Below are 20,594 nucleotides of genomic sequence, written 5' to 3' on the forward strand. Positions count from 1 at the left end.
GAAAAGTGGGGGCCAGAAGTTAAAAACGTTGGTGAGAGAAAGAGAGGGGCCAGATAAAATGTTGCTGTCTGTGCGTGGGCCTGATCTGTAAAAACACTAAGGGAAAACATGTACGTGTGTGGTAGAAAAATGAGCTTGCAAATTCATCACAACATAAACTTCTCTCCCGCAGTACCAGCAGCTTGCTGAAGTACGGACTGAGATGAATAACTTGTTGATATCTAATTCAGTCATATTGTTTTTCTTTCTTTGCCTGCAGGGACGAACAACACAGTCTTGATTAAGACTGAGGCTGAGGAAATCAAATTGTTGCTGGTTTGATGCCCAATAAGAAGAGAGCCTTGAGCTATCACCCTTGTTCCCAATAAAAAACTCAAAAATATATTACACAGATCTTTTATGTACATCATGTCAATTAAAAATCATCATATATATATATATATAATATTTACTTGAAGTTGATACTCCCAGGTACTGGGATCATCCCACAAAAAAAAAAAAAAAGTGTCATTTGTTTATAATAACTGCTTATTGTAAACCCATCTCCTTTAATAGACATTAAATAATTCCATGTTTTTACATAAGTTGTTGCCAAGTGATGAATAAAGACTTGTTAAGAGTTGTAAGTGAATGGTACAGTAGCGCTAAACAGCTGCAAGTGTTAATGGGATGCGTGTTTCCCACAAAGTCCACCGTCACACTTGGTATCGTTTGAAAGATTTTCACATCTCATCTGTTTTTAAACATGGTACTCCAGCGCACTTCAAAGAACAGGATGGTATTACCATAGTGCAGGTCCAAAAACCATGGTAGAACCATGACCAAAAAAAATTGTGCCATAGTAGTAAAACATATAACATTTACAGTTGAATCTCTCTTCATTATATTGTTTTCTGTTTTAATTGTTTAAGCATTAAGCAGTCCAAACCCCCACAATTGTGCTTCACCAATGCCATACAAAAACCAAACTCTGTATTAGAGTGCGAACAATAATCGTCATCAATATTTTTCAAAAGCCAGAATAACGCAGTGCATATTCCATCCAAACATAATCCACTTCTGGGCATCGAGCAGTTATTCAGTAATGACTAACAGCAAGCGGGCTGACTTTATTGTTGCAGCCGACCCCCTTGGCTTAGATGGAGAGGCAAACTGGATTACATATCTAAAGTATAAATACACAGTGTGTGGGTTGGTGGAGCATCCACTGCCAACAGCAAGGAACCAAAGAACCTCCACACAAGCAAATAACACCCTGACCCACTCAGAAATACACAGGTGTACAAGCATCACATACACAGAGCAGAGTTCTCACACAATGTAAACTTGTTGAAAAGATAAACTCACTAATTTCCAACATGATGGATACTAAAAACCAACAATTCAGTGTAACATTTGATCATTTCTTTAAGTAAAATACTTTCTGTAGCTACACTAACATTTAAAGGTTTGGGCTCAGTCAGATTTTTTTATGTTATTGAAAGAAGTCTCTTATGCTTACCAAGGGTGCATTTATTCAATCAAACTACAGAAAAAAACCCAGTAATATTGTGAAATATATTTTCAATTTAAAATAACTGTATTCTATTATAATATAATTGAAAATTTAATGTATGCCTGTGATGGCAAAACTGAATTTTTCAGCACCGACTCCAGTCAGTGTCACATGATCCTTCAGAAATCATTCTGATTTGGTGCTCAAGAATAATTTTTTATTAATATATATTTTTCAGTCAGTTGTGCTGGCTAATATTTGTGTGGAAACCATAACATTTTCAGGATTATTTAATGTAATATAGAAAGTAAGCATTTACAGCATATATTTGAAATATCTTTCTCACAAAATCCTTGTCACTTTTGATTTATTTAATGCATCCTTGCAGAATAAAAGTATTCATTTATTTCTGAAAAAAATAAAAATAAATACTGACCCCAAACTCTCACAGATTGATTAACTCATTTATTAGACGGATTCACACTAATAAGTTTGAAATATTCCAGCTACTAATTTTAAGGGAAAAATGCAAAAGTCTGTAGATACCATTACATGATTCAGACTGCAAAATCACAACTATTTATTTTGCTGTGTCACTGTAGACCCTGCGGCAATGCAATAGTGATGCAGGAAACACTTCTGTACAGACGGATTGAAGAAAAAAAAGAAAAGAAAAGAAAAAAAAGAGTTTAACAGCTTCCGCTTTGTACAATATTACCATCTACCTTAACATTTCACTGGTGGCTGAGAGGTCATCTGTCAAAATCAAAGGCCCCCAGTGAACAGTGTTAACCACTTCAGTACACCCAACAGCTGCCAATAAAACAACAGGAGCGCATTTAAATCATTAACTCTCTCCATAAACAGCTTTAATCACCCTTCATACCAGTGTTTTACCTTTACACAAATAAACAGCCACACTACACGATCACAAATGAAAACCCAAGACCCGCTGAACCCACCTGATCCACTTCCTGACTTCCATGACAATTCCTGTCTAAACAGTCCAAGCTGGTTAATATAGCAAGAGTGGCCACAGCTGAGGAAAATTTCAAGCTCACAAGAGGAATTCAGTTTGGGGTTGAAGGGGCTACAGGAGGAACGGAGGGAGGGAGTCCGTCCGTCAGGGAAGGGGGAGAGGGTTGTCGGGTTTAAGCGACAGGCCCTCTCAGGAGAGGACAGTTGGCAAGGGTGTGCATGCAGCCCTCTCGATTGTTATGTGCTCCGTTTAGCTTATTGTTCCAGAGAGGCTCAATCAGGGCGGGCCTTTGTAACTTCTGTACTTTCAGAGCTGAACAGCGATGAGGCTCCCTACTGGGTATAATTAAGATGACACACAATGAGGCCCATCAGCAATTATAACCTCTATTAGTTTCATGAGGCAAAACAGAAACCGAGCAAGCAAGAGAGGAAGCGAGAGAGTATGCGAGCATAAGATTAAGGGAGTAAGTCACAATAAAGATATCACTGATCAACATCCTATTTGATGCCCGATCGGTTCAGATAAGCACATATTTTGTCTTTTGTTTGACTCACAGAAGCACTTTCAAGGTTGAACTGAAAGCAATGCAACGATCAACAAATCCTACTGATAAACAGCCCCCAGTAGGCGTGAAGGAAATTAAGCAGGCCTAGCTCATTTGAAGTCGTTAAAAGCAGCGCTCCCCTGGGTAATGTGCTGTACGACAAGAGTAATAAGCTGGCCAGAGGACATCAAGCGAGAACATAACCCACCGCAAGCAGGAAGAAAATCCTTTTCTCCACAAAATAAAACCAAAAACAACACCCCTACAATTAGATGTTAAGACAGGGAAAAGCTTATTTTAAATTAATTGGCCCATGGTTTATATGTATATGTATATAATTATTTTATTATTAAAATATTATTCTTGTCTTTATTACAAAAAATCTTTCAACTTCAACTAGGATACAAGTAAACAACCAGTCATGAAATCAAAATTGTTGTTGATACCTTAGCCTATCACTATTAAATGTCTCTCTATTCAATGTCTCTCTATAAACAGTCTCTCTATTCTGGAAAAAAGACCCGAATATTGATTCCTTATCCTGCACCTACACTGATCTTTTTGTCCAATCAAATCCTCTTGAGAACAACAATATCCCAAGACAATAATAACTAATGTACAAGCCGATTGATTCGGAAATGAATAAAAGTTACAATTCAGTTAGAGTCAGATGTTAATTAGTAACTGCTCTGGTGTATTCAGTTAATGATGATTCTGTAGAATGATTTGAAAGTATTTTTGACTGACTCATTACTACACTAGTCCACATTGGTAACACTATTATACAGTGTTGAGAACTGTTGCTTCCACAGACTGAAAATCAGTGGATGCAAAATGCATCTATCCAAAAATACTTGGTAATTAATTACAAATGTCCCATTTTGGCTGATTGAATTTTATTGCAGCTAAAGAAACACTTTTTTGACTCACCTGTAGCAGGCATTTTCAGAGCACGGGTTGAGCACTCGAACAACCACGAAGACATGCTGAAAGTGTGATCGGATGTTCTTGGGACTAAATGGCTTTGCTCCAGGCTCTTGAAACACGATTGTGACAATGTCGTTTCCAATGTGTCTCTTCCTTAGCAGCTACGAAGTGCGAACAACATAGGTCAGTATACACTATCGTTGAAAAGTTTGGGGAAGGTAAGATTTTTCAATGTTTTTGAAAGAAGACTTTTATGCTCACCAAAGCTGCATTTATCAAAAATACAGTAAAAACAGTAATATTGTGAAAAATAATTACAATTAAAAATAACTGACATCTATTTGAATACATTTTTAAAATGAAATGTATTCCTGTGATGGCAAAGCTGAATTTTCAGCAGCCATTTCTCCAGTCTTCAAATTTGAATGATATGAAAGATCATGTGACACTGGTGCTCAAATTTTTTTTATCATTATCAATGTCGTGATGCTAAATATTTTTGTAGGAACCGTGATGAACAAAGTTTAAAAGAACAACATTTGATGTATAATATTTTTGCAACATTATAATTGTCACTTTTGATCACTTGTATGCATCCTTTCAGGATAAGAAAATTATAAATTACTATAGAAAAATAAACATACTGACCCCAAACTTTTAAACAGTGGTGTACTATACAGAATGTGATAGTTTAAAAATAAAAGTTAAAAGTTCAATTATTGCAATAGTATTACAGCTTACCTGCTGTTTGTTATTGGGCGTGTAGGGCAGCATTGTAGACACGTGGAACATGATCTCATAATCTTTAAAATTTGTGTACAAAGAATGTGTTCCAGTGGAGTCAGCTGAAAAAAAGAAGAGCTCATATTAGCCTTTCATATACAGCTTTTATGTGACCACCTGCCTTTCCTTTGTCAAATAAAGAAGGATTTCCGCTTTGACTGAAGGGAACATACAGTCTAGAGCCTTTGATCATCCAATCTCATTTATTTAATGCTCCTTGACTTGTTAGTGGCTGCCGCACTTTTATAGGACCCCTTTTTTTTTTTCTATTGTTCACAAACAGGATACTGCAGTTGTTGCTCTGCACCATGGCCACGGAGACACGAGGGTACAAACTCTTCTCCTTAGTCCCTCCTTCCTGATATCTGTGCTCCACCTGACTGTGAAACCATGTCCTAATCCGTCAAGCTGAGATCAAAGCTTTCTGACACCTCCACCGCCCCTTCTCGACCACACTACAGGGCGGAGGGAGGGAATGCCAGCGGTAAGATGTCAAGTCTGATGAATGGAATTAAAAGCATGCTTGTGATCAGAGACGATATTCCTCATGGTCACAGGGGAGAGGTGGAGCATGCATGCCAGGGACGGCACGCATGAATGGGTCTCAAATATGGGCTATGGGGTTCAAATCAAGACAAACTACAGTATAGAACAGGAGGTGATAGTTAGTCATTTAAACATGACCTCCGATTGTCAATAAACCGCTGACAGTGGAGGAACATATTTAGAACAAGCTGCGGGCTCATTTGAGTGTGATCCAGTTAGAATTAATTAACTAGCCCTATAAACTACTAGACTGACATGACAGGAGACCAGAGAATCAGTAAGCGTTTTGGCCCTTTAGCTACTTGCGGTTTTAATCACACAATGCTGCTTTCAGGCTTCAGAGGCGATTAAACAAACCTTCAAGATAAGACTCACTTTTAGTGTCCAGTTGAGCACGGTACTTGGAAAAACCCTTAAGGCGCACCCTTTCTCCCAGCAACTGCAGGAACTCCTCTAGGGCGGGACCTGCTGCCTCATTATTGTACATCTCCTCCTCGCTGCTCTGGCCGGCTTGACAGTACATGATTCCCACTTTCAACTGAAAACTGAGCTGCACAAGAAATAGCAAAGAAAGACCATCAACCCATGAAAAACAGGAGTAACAAGAGTAAATATTTTCTGTTATTTGGGCTGCAAATTAAATACAATTAATTATTTAAAAAATGTTTTAAACATTTTTAAAAAGTACATTTATTAACCCAATAGCACAACAAAGCATTTAACTCTTTAAAGCCTGAAATGTGAAATAATAGTCAGAATCGAGACTGTCTATTGAAAGTTTTGAATGTTTTTATTGCATATACAAACTTTTGATTTTATTTCAATATTTTATAGTTTATTCAAAAAGTAACCTTTTAATTTTGCATTTGGTTTTATGCCAAAAGAGGATGCAAAAAAAAATCATATATATATATATATATATATATATATATATATATATTAAATATGCATAATGATTATATTTTGCATTCTTTTATTATGAATAACAAATATGGCAGCAAGAAATCAATATATATAGTAAAATTGATTTATTAATCAGCATATCATATAATTACTTTTTTTAACGATTTCTTGATAATTACCCTCTGTATTTTATGACACATATACTTAAGTATTTATAGATATAAAGAAAAAAATAGAACATTTTCATATATATATATATATATATATATATATATATATATATATATATATATATATATATATATATATATATATATATACACCTCCTTTGTATTGTGTATATTTGTTTATTTAAAAAAAAAATTAGGTGCAGTGGAAACTTGTAAGGATTACTGTAAGGATACGATTCTCCACTTGTAGGTATTACCAAAATTATAATAAAATTAAAGAAATGACTGAGTTGATTGACAATTGTAAGGGAATGTAGGATCATAATACCCCCTGCTCATCCAGTTTCATCAGCTGCTCCGTGACCTTCGGTGTGTTGAGAGCAAGTCGGAGGCAGTGAGCATTGAGCTCAGGTACGAGGTAATCCAGCACCTCCTTTAGAGGCAAGCCTCGAGCCAAGCCATGCTTGGAGGTGGAGGGCACAGCATCTTCCAAAATTGAGCCCCGTAAGGTTGTTAACTATAGATAGACAGGTTAGAAATATGACAAAGATATGTCTTTGTATCATTGATTCAGACATGTGTGGGAAAACCTATACAGTATCTGTATAAATATGTAAATTACAGGTGAGACTCAATAGGTGGGTGTTAAATATTGGTTTTGAGAAAATTAGTACTTGGTACTGCACAACCCACCATACTATTGTCTTTTAGTACCTGCTCATTATGATTCAGAGATCTCAAACACCTGAAAAGGTGCTGTAATGAGTGGTACAAAAGTTTTTTTACTAAGCTAACCCACATCTGCCCACCTGCCATTCTCAAAATAGCAGTGGAAAGATTGCCATGTTGGGCTATGCGTCACCTTAGTCACAAAGCTATTATGGCCCATCAGAAAGTATGTGAATCATAAGCGGTTTCTATAAATGATGCCAAAGGCAGAGGTCAAATGTAAAGAGCCTTTTTTTGGTTATAATTAGAGAGATGGTCTAACCTTCATCCAAGCTGCTGTCAAAAGCAGTGTGTGATTGAGAAGCAGTACGGTGACAAGCCACTCAGGGCACAGAGTGATCTATGCCGAGCGAGCACTAGCAGAGAGAACTCGCCTCTAAGCATGTTATATAAGATAGCAGTGGGCGTCAAACCTGGATCTCACTCACTGCTAACTGCTCTGAATTAACTCGCTCTGTGCAGGCACAAGGATTTATGCTTGATTCAGACGCTACAACTATACATGTCATTGTATTTGGTGGAGTGAATGAGCGCTCACCTCGCTGGTTCTGAAGATGATTCTGTAGTTGTATTGCTGGCCATGCTCTTTGTGATCCTCCAGTTTTTCCCGACGAATGCTGACAGCTACAGGTCCCAGTGTCTCATCAACACCCAAGTAGTTCCAGTGCTCTGAGGATTTAAATAAATGTAAATAAATTAATGATTAATTAATGTAAAAAACAGCCACAAAATATAAATCAAGTGCAATAACAAATTATTATCAATAAACACAAAATTTGCATTAGGGTCTGATAATAAATAGCAACAGTTGAATTAATGATTTAATTAGGGCATCAATAGATTCAATAATGACAATGGCAATAATTTGAAATAAATGTAAAAAAAAAAAAAAAAAAAAAAAAAAAAATGTAGTTCCTTTTTATATGAAATAAAATAAAATAAATCAGGGAAAGTTAGGTTTCACAAATCATTTGGATGCTACATTTAGCAGAATATGTGGACACTAGTCTGAGGTAGATTCCTTTGTTTACTTTTATTTATTGTGGTGCTATGTACGGCTTATTGTGTGTACAGCGCTTAAAAAAACAAAAAGTTTATTATTATTATTACTGCTACTATATCAAACTGCCTGAACGGTTGAATATCAGCACAAAAATCTGTACTAACAGTACATCATGGGTATCACTCACCTCTCAAGTAAAAGTACTTCCTGTAATAATATGCACCCAAGTCCACATGTTCAACTATGTTGCTCTTTCCACGATCATGGTGGAGACTTTTGCCATCCTTGGGGGATTCAAGAACAGCCACCCCTGCATTGCTGAAATGTGTGTTGGGAGCTCGTTCAGGGGATCCTTCTTCATCTCTTGAAGAGCTGGAGGCACCACTGCCGATACTACCTTGCTTCGAAGGGCTGATGTTCCTCTCTCCTTCACCTCCAATTTCGTTCCGGAAACACGGGCAGCTGAGAACCAAATCATTGCTCTTGTCATCACCAGAGTCAAGAGAAGGCCCATCCTTGATGTTGAGCTCTTCCTGGCTGCCGCAAGGGGAGCTGTAAGCCCCGCTTTGGGTGGATGAGAGGGAAGAAGTGTTGGAGGCAGAGGCCGCGGCTGCAGCAGAGGCACCAGTGGTGGTGTTCTTCCGCTTAACAGCACTTTGTCGACTCTGCACGGCCTCGTTCAGGTCAAACTGAATACTCTGGACATCAAAGTGTGCAAAACCTTTCTGGCAGACCCATGGTTTGGGAGGGGGACCCATATCGTCAGACTTTCCGTCCTCAGCGTCAGAACCTGCACGTGATGAATCCCCTTCGGCTTTGACGCTACGCAGCTTGCGGAATATGGACTCACCGCCCGTCTCCGACTTTGAACGCCTCTTCATGTGTTTTTCTCTCTCTTTCAGACGACTGGCGGGACTGCCGCGAAGAGGACCAAGAGGTCCGTCAGGCAAGTCAAGGGCAGTTTGTTTATGGGCTACTGTAAGTAACTCGCTTAACTTTTCAGGGGCAGGGCTGCGCTGGTCCGGAGCATCAGTCTGGTAGCCTTTGAGCATATCGAAGAAGCTTTCGCCAGACACGCCGTGCTTGTCGATAGATGAGGTACTGCCGTACTCTCGATGCATGGGTGTCCATCCTGAAAAGGACCAGCCCTCACCTCCATCGCCGTCCAGTTCACTAATGGTGATGTCGCTGTTGCTGCGCTGCCGTATACGTCGCATGCCCTTGCGGGGTGACCCGAGATAGCCATCAGGTGAGAGGAAGCGATTGTCTTTGCCTTTACTATGCATCTTGTTCTTCAGAGTGTTGTGAATGTTACGCAGCATAGATGAGTCCTGAGGGCTGATCAGGTGGCCGAGCTTGCTTGACAAGTTACTCTGGGCGCTTCCCGTGGTGGTGGAAGGGGAATCCGACTCCACCGTGATGTGCCACACCCCACCACCATTTCCTCCACCTCCACCACTTCCACCACTTCCTCCACTTCCACCACTTCCTCCGCTACCGCCATCTTTCCTGGGGGGCCAGTCGGCAACCCGTGCTCGAACGCCCATTTTGGGAACTCCGGGCGTGCCAGTCAAGTGCGTGCTCTCGCTGCGAGGGGGAGGAGCACCTCCATTGGGCAAGCGCAGACGCCGAGTATAAAACTCGTCTGTGGCAGGAACAGAGCCGCCCACAGAGCGTTCGGTCTGTGAACGCTTTAGACTGGTCATGGTACGGCTAAGTGGCGGAGCTCAGCACTGGAGCATGCCCGCGGTGTAGCTGAATTAACGAAGCTTAGGGAACATGGGCAGCCACTCAGCTGGAGAGGCCAGAGAATGGAGGACAGATAATAGCGGGATGAAAGTGAACTTTAAAGTGACCCTGAATCAGGCATGTGTGGTGACCATTATGTGATCAGGCCTTCCTCCTCTCATCCCTTTATGTAGAACTGAAACAGAGAAAAAAAAGGGGACAGTATAAGAATCCAACTATCTTAACTGGTATCTTGATAATTAAAAATAAAATTTGTACAAAATTACAGAGGTAAATAGAGGGGCCACAGAGGGGAAACCCTTTATGATTTCAATAACCACAAACAGCACACCCAGCCATCATGGTAATGAAACACAATGACAATACTTGAAAAAAATACCAAGTGCCTTACTCTTGAGTGATTGTAAAACTTGTGAGAGCTACATGAGTGACGTAATTCATGTCAGACAACAACAATGTTATTTTACATGCATTTGCAAATTGTTCTGAAATCTTCATAAGGAAAAACATTTGCATGTTCATTCTGAACAAATTCAGATATATCTGTTTTTATTTTACTAAAAAAAAAAAAAAAAACTAGGCACCAATTAATAACAGATTTCTGCCAGAGTTTAGTCTTTAAAGGGGTCATGACATGAGAAACCAAATTTGCCTTGATCTTTTGGTATATAAGAGGTCTTTGTACCATTAAAACGTCCTGCAAGTTTCATAGCTTAAGACGTCCTCCCCATTATAAACGAATCATTTATTTAATCAAGCTCTAAATACAGCTCGTTCTGGATCCATGGTAAGAAGTGACGTCACGGTACGAAGTGACGTACCAGCGTTTGCATATGACCGCCTCCAGCGCAAGACAACTACGCTTAAAGCGCAAGGCAACTACGCTCATTTCGTACCATTGTCGCGCCCGCGCGCTGCGCGCCTCACAAGTGTTCAGTCGACGGACAGCGAGTGGGTCTGTGTACAGGGAAATCACGATGCCGCAGATGTGCTGTTCCTGGCTGTGGACAAACAACATCTTTGAATACGCTGCGAAAGATCCAGTCGTCAGGGAAAAATGGATGCACGTTATTTTTTGCGGACGTCTCAGTCACGGCAGTGTAAGTTTAAGCGTTTGTTCATTTGCATTTGAAGGATGACTGTTTTGAGAACAAATCCCAAAATGATGCTGGCTTTGCCAGAAAACTGTTGCTCAAAGATAAGTCCGTGCCGACTATTCTGGGCTCAACAACGACGACGCAAACTGTAAGTAATGTATTTAAAACTTTAAACTACTTTTTAAATACGCCGAATACTCAAATGTTCTGGCTGGGGGCGTTAATAATTGATGCATAGGCACTGACGTTAGCCAATCATAACAGTGGGCGTTAACACTGAACTCTTAAAGGGGAAACACCCCCAAAACAGACTGTTTGAATCAGAGGATGAGAAACAGGGTGGGAAAAGGTCATAAATCACTACATTTTAAAAGTTTTTTGTAAAAAAAACTATAGTAATACTATAATTGCACCTAAGGGAACATAATAATAAAATAAAATAAAAACATGTCATGACCCCTTTAACTACACTGTTCATAAACTTAAACTCATAAACTTGGCTGTGCCAAAGGGCAGATTACACCACATGAACTAATCAATAACACTACCGTTGTGGAGAGTCAAAGCACTGCACGGCTACAGACACAAACCAAATTGACTGAGATATCAGCAGGATAATTTTGAGTATGATGCAACAAAGCAGAAAGCAGAGATGATCAGAAGCAATTCAACAACTTAAAGTCGAACATATTATCCGTATCTTGCCCGAAAGAACAACCCTGGTAACACTAGAAAAAAAGTATCCTTTTTTTATATTATTTCAAGTTGCCATGAAAATGACAATTCACACTATATAAGGCTTGCTTGCATAATTTTCGAGTGGTTCTATCTATGGAAACACTTAATAAACTTACAAAGTGAGCTTTAACCTTTAAGATTACCAATTATTAAACCCAAAATCAACCTGGGCTGATAGTTACACAGGTTAAATATAAATACAGCAGGTGGCACTAAGTAGAAGGCCTCATCGCCTAAATTATAATGCACTACAGATGAACATTGTTCCCATATGACAGGAGAAGCTCTGAAATGTCAGTTTCCTTGGTTTCCTGGCAACCGTCTGCCGACTTTTGTGGTGCAGAGCAGCGGTGCTGCTGGGTTATCCTTAATGAGAGAGCTGAAGCCCAATGACTACATTTACCTACATAATCTGCCGCAAGCACCACAGGAGAACAACCCTGGGAAAACAACCCACAGCGTAGACACATTGCGTAAAATATTCATAGTATAAACGTACAAAAATAAATATGGAGTTAAAAATACCAACTGAAAAAAACACTTGGAATGTGAAAGCAAAATATTATGCGCATTACAATAAGGGAAAAAGAAATGACCAAACATTCTGTGTTTAATGACAGCGTGTAGCGTTAGGACAGCAATAAGTACAGCAATATTTTGTAATAAAAATAAATAAATATCTCTTCCCAAATAAGGTGGCAGACTGGAACAATAGACAAATCCTACTGAATCACTTGACATTTTGAGTTTATGAATCACATTTGTAGTGTAGTGCTAGACTATGTGTATGTGCTGATGAAAATATGAGATAATCTTCCTGCCGGTGAGTCCTGACCTCCCGATGGCTGGAAGGGGCGTGTGGAGAGCCGGGTGTGGCGGCACACTAACCCCAACACACACTTGCACAGACTGCAGATGAGGTCATGGGTATTTCCAATCTTTGAGAGAGTGCTTTTCCTCTCCCGTCTGCTCTCACTCAGAAATGGTGCTGTAATAAATTTCGGAGGTTGCAGCACAGGTGCTTTTGTAAGGCTGAGAGGAACTCTGAGGCTTAGTCATACACAGCTGCCAAATTATAGCTCAAAGTATGACAGATGGGGGCAGCGTGGGCTGACAGATCCCATGTAGCCAATTAATGAGACAGATACCTGTGACGAGAGAGCCTGTGAGCAGGGCAGATTTGACCAACACGGCAATGAGAACTTTAACTCGGAGAACAAATCTCAGACAAAATGTGACCTTTTATAGCATAAGTCTTTCTATACAGAAAGAGATCGTAACAGAAAATAATGAAGATTTTACACACCATATAAAATCATATTTAATATAACATAATAATTTTCCTTTATACCATTTCAAATTTTGGTGTTGGTAAGATATTGTAATGTTTTTGAATACAGTATCAAGTATTAAATATCTTCCAAACTCTTGAACGGTATTGTTGTACATTATTAACATAAAATCTGCTACCTATAGTAACTATTTAATGATCTATGTAACATTTACAGTTCAAGTCGTTCTCAACTTGTATCCTGAAGCACTCTTAAGAGAATCCTCTCAATCCACGCCTAAACTAACACCCCAGCTTGTCTACTACACTAATTGCTTTGCACTTGACAAATTGAATCAGGTTCGTTAGCTTACGCTGGGAACCGGAAGAAAATATTCTGTCAGGGTGAAAACAAATGTTCAAATTAGAACAACTGCAACAATCGGGTGTAAAAGTGGGCTGAATAATTAATTAATAAAATAGCTGAAAGGTTCTGCTTTAAAATACACAACCTTCATACAAAAAGAGAGCTTAAAAAAGAAAAAGGCTGATGTTAAAAAGAACAGTGTGGGAACAAAATTCACCCTCTCGGTGATCCCTAGAATTAATCTGTTTTTACAGCTGTGCCTTTAAGAAACGCTCGCTTCACATGTGAAAAGAGCAATTGCGCTTTTCTCCACTAAGACACAGGCCGCAAGTTTACTGTCAGTTCAAATATAGTTTTAAATCCCCATACTTCAATAGCATCCTCTTTGGAAAGCCTGCATCACCATGACAGATTCATACAGTAAAACAATCTCCTGGAATGTGGTGCATAAACGGTTAGCCAGACTGAAGTGAACAGAGACCTAGCTTTCTCATTACCTCACTGTGACTGGGTGGGTCAAGTTTCTGATAAACCAACTGGCATCGGTGACGTGTAACGTTAAACGTGTAAATATCAACCATTACGTTGATGCATTCATCTGTGTGACGTCACAAAGTTGAGGAACGAGACATTTTGGGCTGGGAAGGAGGTTTCTAGTTCTAAAATATTCACAGTAAAAATATATATATATTTTTAATTAGGGCTGTGCGATATTGAAGAAAAATGCGTTATCTCATTAAATAATGCGATATTCGATATTCGATACGATAATGCTTAAAGTGTGTAAAATAAACTTAAATTAACTTTAAAATATATTTAAAATGATATAACCTACATGTGTTTCACATTCTTTTTATGACAAGAAAACATCCTTATAACTTCTGAAAGTGAACATCAGTGTTTTACTGTAGCATAAGAAGTGTTATTATAACATCAGTGTAAACCTCAGAGTTTCAGGTGATCCTACATTAGCTTTATTTAATAAAAGATACTGAATCATAAAATGTAAAAATAAAACATTGCTTAGTTTTCACTGTATGAATTACATATATCCTGATACTTATTAAAGCTACAAAACTTTGTCTTTTGTTTATGTCCCCAGTTATTGCAAGCGGTTGCGATATGCATATCGCGATATATACATTTGCGATATTTCGATAATTTTGATATATTGTGAAGCCCTATTTTTAATCCTCATTATTTGACTCCTTTAACAAAAAAAAAAAAAAAATACTCTAGATTTATTAATAAAGCAAAGGAGTAAGTCCCAAAAATGTGATGGCTGTTATTAAAAAAAAAAACGGGCAGGCTTTCCAACCACAAGGAAGGAATAAAGAACGTCTGGAGGCTAGGAAACGCGGTTCTGGGATGAACTCACTGTAAAACCAAGGAAGAAAAACAATAGTGTTGAACACACAAGAACAATTCATATAATTGCAGCCTTTCAGACGAAAGGACAACCGCTTTTAGCCAAACAACATCCTCCACACAATCAACGAAACTGCAGAGAAGTGGGTATTTTTGAGAAGACTTTTTTGGACCTTTGAAAAGAGCACATTCCTTATTTATTTATTCAAAACCCAGTGCAAAACCAGTACAACTATAGGGCCTTATGATTTCAGCGATGCAGAACACAAAGAGAATAGAGGAGTCCGGTCATAAAAAAGGAATTTATTGTATAACAAGAAATGGCTAAATTTAAGTGCTGTACACTTAATCAAATCGCAATATGAATATCAAACTACAAAAAGACTGCTATTTAAACAAGAAATCTGCTTGTTCTGTCCATCTCTGTGTGAATGAGTGGCACAGGTTTGTCTACTACACACACACACACACACACTCAAGCATGTGATGCTGTCTCACTACACGAAGACAATGCACATAAACTTCATCTTCAAAAGTTCATCGAGCATTTCATCAATTCTTTTCATAAAAACTATTAAAGAAACAAAAAACTGAAATCTATTGATTACAACACACCAAAATTAAACATTGGTTTCATTTGAATTAATTATGACTAAAATATTTTACTACAGAATGTACTCTTCTCAATATAATAATGTTTATTAAAAGGAATATCAAGGAATGAATAACAATTTTTCATTCATGTTTTAATTTAAACAGCAATAGAATATACTTTTTTTGCCCAAAAAATTTAAATAATTGATTTATTTAATTTATTAAAGTTTTATACATTCATTGTAAACAATTTTTTAAAAATGAAACATTTCATAATACATTTATTATTGATACATGTTCGGTAAACTCAACTGTTAAAATTTTATGAATTCAATTGATTTCCTTTACATACTTTTTGATTATTACAATTTAACCATTTAAAAAGAACAGAAAACACAGAATTTAGGGGAAAAAATAATAATACAGCTTTCATATGTCTCTAAAACTGTAATCCTATTCTCTGCCGTACTGTGGAATAGAGTAACCGTAAAAAAGGACACTTTCTCTCACCCCGTCACACGCACATTGTCTTGGCTTGCTGATAACATGGCCCATTTTTGAGTCACACCCTCAGGTCGAGGTGTTCATCACCTGTTGTGTGAGGTGTGAGGATTAGGTCGAGGTCGAGACTGAGACATGAGAGCGCTTGGCTCAGACCATCCCTTCACACACAGCTGTGGCCTTACAGGAGGATGATTAAAGCTTCAGCATGTGACTCACTTCATTCCAGAGAGGAGAGTGTGCAAAGGGAACCATTGGGGAGGCAGACAACATGTAATCTCTACTTTGATAAATAACTTCATCGATATCAATAGCAACTTGAGTTTCTTACTTACTGCCGTGTACTACTGTTATCTGAACCTTGTAGAGCTTTAAACTAGAGAGAATGTGAATGATGTGGTTGTTGCAGTAACAGACAAAAGAGAAACCATCTCATTCCTTTGCTCTTGCAAGTGCACTTCATGTCAAAGTAAGGCTGGGCAGCATGACAGTATATGAAATGACAGACAAACACTAAATTATAATAAATAAACACACTAAAACCTAAAAATAAATAGTTGGAAATGCAACATGTGAATTTTGTGCGTTGGGACGCAAGATTTGATCGTTTCATCTCGTATAGAGTGTCATAGTGGGCGACAACCTACGTCGCGTCTGCGATGCTTCACGACATCACGACAAAAAGACTAGCATGTTAGATTATTTTTTTTCGGTCCTCCACGACGTGAGTGAGTGAGTGAGTGAGTGAGTGAGTGAGTGAGTGAGTGAGTGAGTGAGTGAGTGAGTGAGTGAGTGAGTGAGTGAGTGAGTGAGTGAGTGAGTGAGAGAGAGAGAGAGAGAGAGAGAGAGAGAGAGAGTGAGAGTGAGTGAGTGAGTGAGTGAGTGAGTGAGTGAGTGAGTGAGTGAGTGAGTGAGTGAGTGAGTGAGTGAGTGAGTGAGTGAGTGAGTGAGTGAGTGAGTGAGTGAGTGAGTGAGTGAGTGAGTGAGTGAGTGAGTGACCACCTGGCTATTGCTCTGTTGCAGGTCAGCAGACCTGATTTTGCGGGACACGAGGGAGAGAAATTATTATTATACTAGGCGAATAAATATTGATTTTATATTAGAAATCTTTTCGATGTGATGTTAACATGCTTTAAATTGCTAATAGGCTTTATAAAAAAATTAATGACGGCGCTGTGAACGTCACTAATAATATAAAACTCATTTTAACAGCACGGGTCTATTCAATCTAAATAATTAAGTGAAAATAATAATCCAATCGCTAAAAAGCACATTTCCAAATGAGCACATAAATTCCATGAGGAAAGACTAGAAAGATTAAATGCGTTCTTACCGGATTCAGTGAATCTTAAATTTATATTTTTTGTCTTTTCCATGTGTGATGGAGAAACTTCGGTGGCATACACTGCAATATCCTTTTTTAGGGTCCCTTGTAACTGTTTTTAACCGTGTATATTTTTTTCTCCCATTCCTTATTATACGAACAGACACTTTTTCTTCTCGGGAGCTCCGGATAGATCCATTTTTCTGTTGCTGTTTTTTTTCTTTTTTTTCTCAAGTGTTTGTTTTCCCGCTCTGGCTAGAACCAATAATAACGGCTGCGCATGTTCAGTGTTTTCTAAGTAAAATTTCGGGACTGTCCCTCACCCTAGTGTGTGTGTGTGTGTGTGTGTGTGTGTGTGTGTGTGTGTGTGTGTGTGTGTGTGTGTGTGTGTGTGTGTGTGTGTGTGTGTGTGAGAGATGGCTGCTCGGAAAGCAACGTGTAGTCTGATATGTTTCTTGTCCACGACACAATATTTTAGGAGTCAAAATCGTGTAATCTGACACAGTGACTATCGTAACAGACAAAAAAAATTATAATCTGATCCAGGCATTAAATAAATACAGTTGGTTATGTCTCAAAAATGTAAACAACCTGGGAAAGAAATAGCATGTGTATCAGTGCATTAGGTTTTTAAAGTGACAGCAGCCTAAGATGAACGAAGTGTCTTTCGGGTTTGGAACGATTTTCATTTTTGGGTGAACTAACCCTTTAAACAAAATACAAGATACTACCCAAAGTAGCACCACATAGACGGTCCCTGTAACTGATGTACTGAAAAAAACGCTTTGCATGGCAAGTCACCAATACAAATAATCAGAATTGCCGTCAGTTTAACACATTAACATTTCCAGAGTACAGTGCCTGTGCCACATCCAAAAACAACATACCGGTAAGAGCATTTTTGACTCTATTCCAAGACCGACAAAAGCCTCTTCCTTTACAGTCACATTTTTGCCAAATGCTACCCTCTCAATGGCAACCTGTGGGACACCGTAAATGAGTTAAGGAGGATAATACTTCTGTTTTGATGTGTACAGCTGGAAACACAGCCAGATTTAATAGCAAAACAAAGTGGCAAAACTGATTTCTTTGCCACGCAGAAGGTACTCTTTCCTTTCTGAGTGACTACATTTAAAGACTTCAATTGTGTGTGGGCAACGAAAGTCCTGAGCAACAACATAAGCCCGCATTAACAACACAATATTTAATGGCAGACATATGAACTGAAAGACACAGGTTTGTGCTGCCTGGTGGTTGATGATAAAACCACTCATTTTTCACCCATCAACTATGGAAGACCGTGTTTATCCATTAAAGAGGAACCACTCGGCAGACTGAGGTTGATGTGGTCTCCCACGCACCCACCATATTTTTTCTTGCCTTCCTTTTCCTCTTTTTCCTCACATCCTCCCTTCTTCAGAATCTGCCTGTCCATGTTTCTTTGTCATTTTTGTTTCTCAATACAGGAAAGATTATGAATGAGAGCATATTTCTTATTCTGATGTATACTAGCCTGACTGGGTCAGCAGAAAAATCCTTATTGCTGAGCCTGTGGTGTAAAAAAAACAGCTTGAAATTTTAAAGCAGCTCAGGATGATATAAGTAGCTGTTAATACTCATGGAAAACTAGCAAATAATTAAACAAACCATTAAACAAAATAGTATGTTTCTACAGCACAGTTTTCTGATAAGGTAATGTGTTGGTGTGGTATGGTAACCCTGAAAAATCTATATTTCAACTAATTTTATTTCACAACTTTAGATTCAACTGCAGCAATTCATCAGAGCAAGCATACCACGGTGAGTTTGGACTAATCTTCGAGGCGGGCGAAACCGTTTCATTTCACCTGTGAGGCAAGCATCTGAGATTTAAAAAGCCAGCAGATTTCCTCTCCTCTGTCTCCGTGACTGAGCCATCAGCACATGAATCCTCAACCAGGAGAGACAGGGAGAAAGCAAAGCAGAGCTCGCAGCTAATCTTTCTGAACAGCTGTGATCATACGTACACAAACACTCGTTGCTTCTTCATTGGTGATTGCGTCTTCGGCCATACATATGAGAAGCTCACACTCCGCTGAGGCTCTTGGGTAAAAATCAATAACACCCATTGATAGGCTCTCTCACACAAACCGCAGACCTTAGCTCCAAGTTATGTGTAAGCATCGGAAACTGATACAACCAAAGAGAAAAAAATCAATGGAAAAATGGCCTGAAATAATTCATGACATATTTAAATATCACCATATCAAGGTTTTTCCTGCATTGAAAATATTTTGGGCCATCTTTGATTTATTTCATCATTTAATGTGCCGTTATGCAGTACTGATACCCGCTGATAGCCGGCTGCTTTAAAACACTCCCGTGAGAGTTACAAATAGTGCTCTTTGAAGAGAGGTTTCAATTTAGGTGTTTTTACAGCATTGAGCTTTGCAGTCAATCACAGACATATCTGTTTAGCGTGTGAATTCAATGGCCAATCAGATGCGTTTAAGTTAGTCAGAATTAGTGATCGACCAAACTGTTAAACAAAGATAGTGAACGGTATGTGGAAAAGTAAAGCGTTTGCTTTAATATTAATAAAGTTTCCATCCACTTGTCAATCGAATTATCTGAAGTTCGGTAAAAAAACTCATGTAAATAAAGCTGTTGAAAGTGTGTTTCCATCCAACAGCTTTAAAGCGAATAAAAACCTGTGCGTGATGATGTCACAATGTTTTGCGATCAAATTGGTATATCGAAGTGATGAGACATTTTAAGGTGTTTCCATTCATTTTCGCACTGAATCGCAGAACATTCAAGCCAACATTTGCGAACAAAGTTTTGCTAGACAAAATGGATTCATTATTTATTCGGCAAACAACGTTTCCATCAGCGTTTATCGCATAAGCCGTATATCGATCCGAGACCGAACACATTTCATTTGAGTCGATATTCATGAAATTCAATCAAATTTTACTGTTTCCATAAGGCATTTTTCATTCGATATTTAATTCGGATAAAAACGTGTGGATGGAAACATAGCTACTGAGGCAAACAATTAGGCTATAATACTTTCTCATTTACCGTCAACATTCGTAATAGGCCTAAAACATCTAATAAACATTTAATTTCACAAACCTTGCAGATTTCTGATGCACTGATATGATTCATTATTAATATATACATAGTGTGATGGAGGTTTGTTCTTGGGTCCAATCACATATTTCTTGCTCACTGAGAAATATGAGACCATTGAAAATGGCCCATAATAGGATCTTTCTATCAAAAGATCAATGAAAACTGACAGAACCTGCATCAAATTACATGATGGACAGAACAACCAAAAAGGGAAAGGGAAAAAGGTTCTCTCTTCAAATGACAAGTGTTCAATCTAACGTACAATATGCCAATCAGATACTAAATAGAAAAGCTGCTCTATCCGCTCACATCAGGAAATTCACTGACATTCCCTAAACACACATTTACCAGTACTTTTTTTTTAACAAAAGCTAGCTCCATCACATA

General features: G+C 38.4%; 1 protein-coding gene across 6 annotated transcripts in view; it reads right to left on the minus strand.

The window, feature by feature from the left end:
* The window catches only part of sipa1l1 (signal-induced proliferation-associated 1 like 1), an 84,885-nt gene that overhangs the window by 18,937 nt on the left and 45,354 nt on the right, over window positions 1–20,594 (minus strand). For all 6 annotated transcript variants that reach the window (XM_079639415.1, XM_079639418.1, XM_079639414.1 and 3 more), the window contains exons 2-7: window positions 8,270–10,006; window positions 7,618–7,748; window positions 6,679–6,867; window positions 5,653–5,827; window positions 4,690–4,793; window positions 3,952–4,109 (exon numbers count right to left, since the gene is read on the minus strand). In XM_079639415.1, coding sequence (XP_079495541.1) covers window positions 3,952–4,109; window positions 4,690–4,793; window positions 5,653–5,827; window positions 6,679–6,867; window positions 7,618–7,748; window positions 8,270–9,788 — 2,276 coding nt within the window. In that variant the 5' untranslated portion in view covers window positions 9,789–10,006. The remainder of the gene's footprint in view (window positions 1–3,951; window positions 4,110–4,689; window positions 4,794–5,652; window positions 5,828–6,678; window positions 6,868–7,617; window positions 7,749–8,269; window positions 10,007–20,594) is intronic.

The sequence above is a fragment of the Phoxinus phoxinus genome (assembly GCF_949152265.1).
Source record: "Phoxinus phoxinus genome assembly, chromosome: 16".
Taxonomy (NCBI): Eukaryota; Metazoa; Chordata; class Actinopteri; order Cypriniformes; family Leuciscidae; genus Phoxinus; species Phoxinus phoxinus.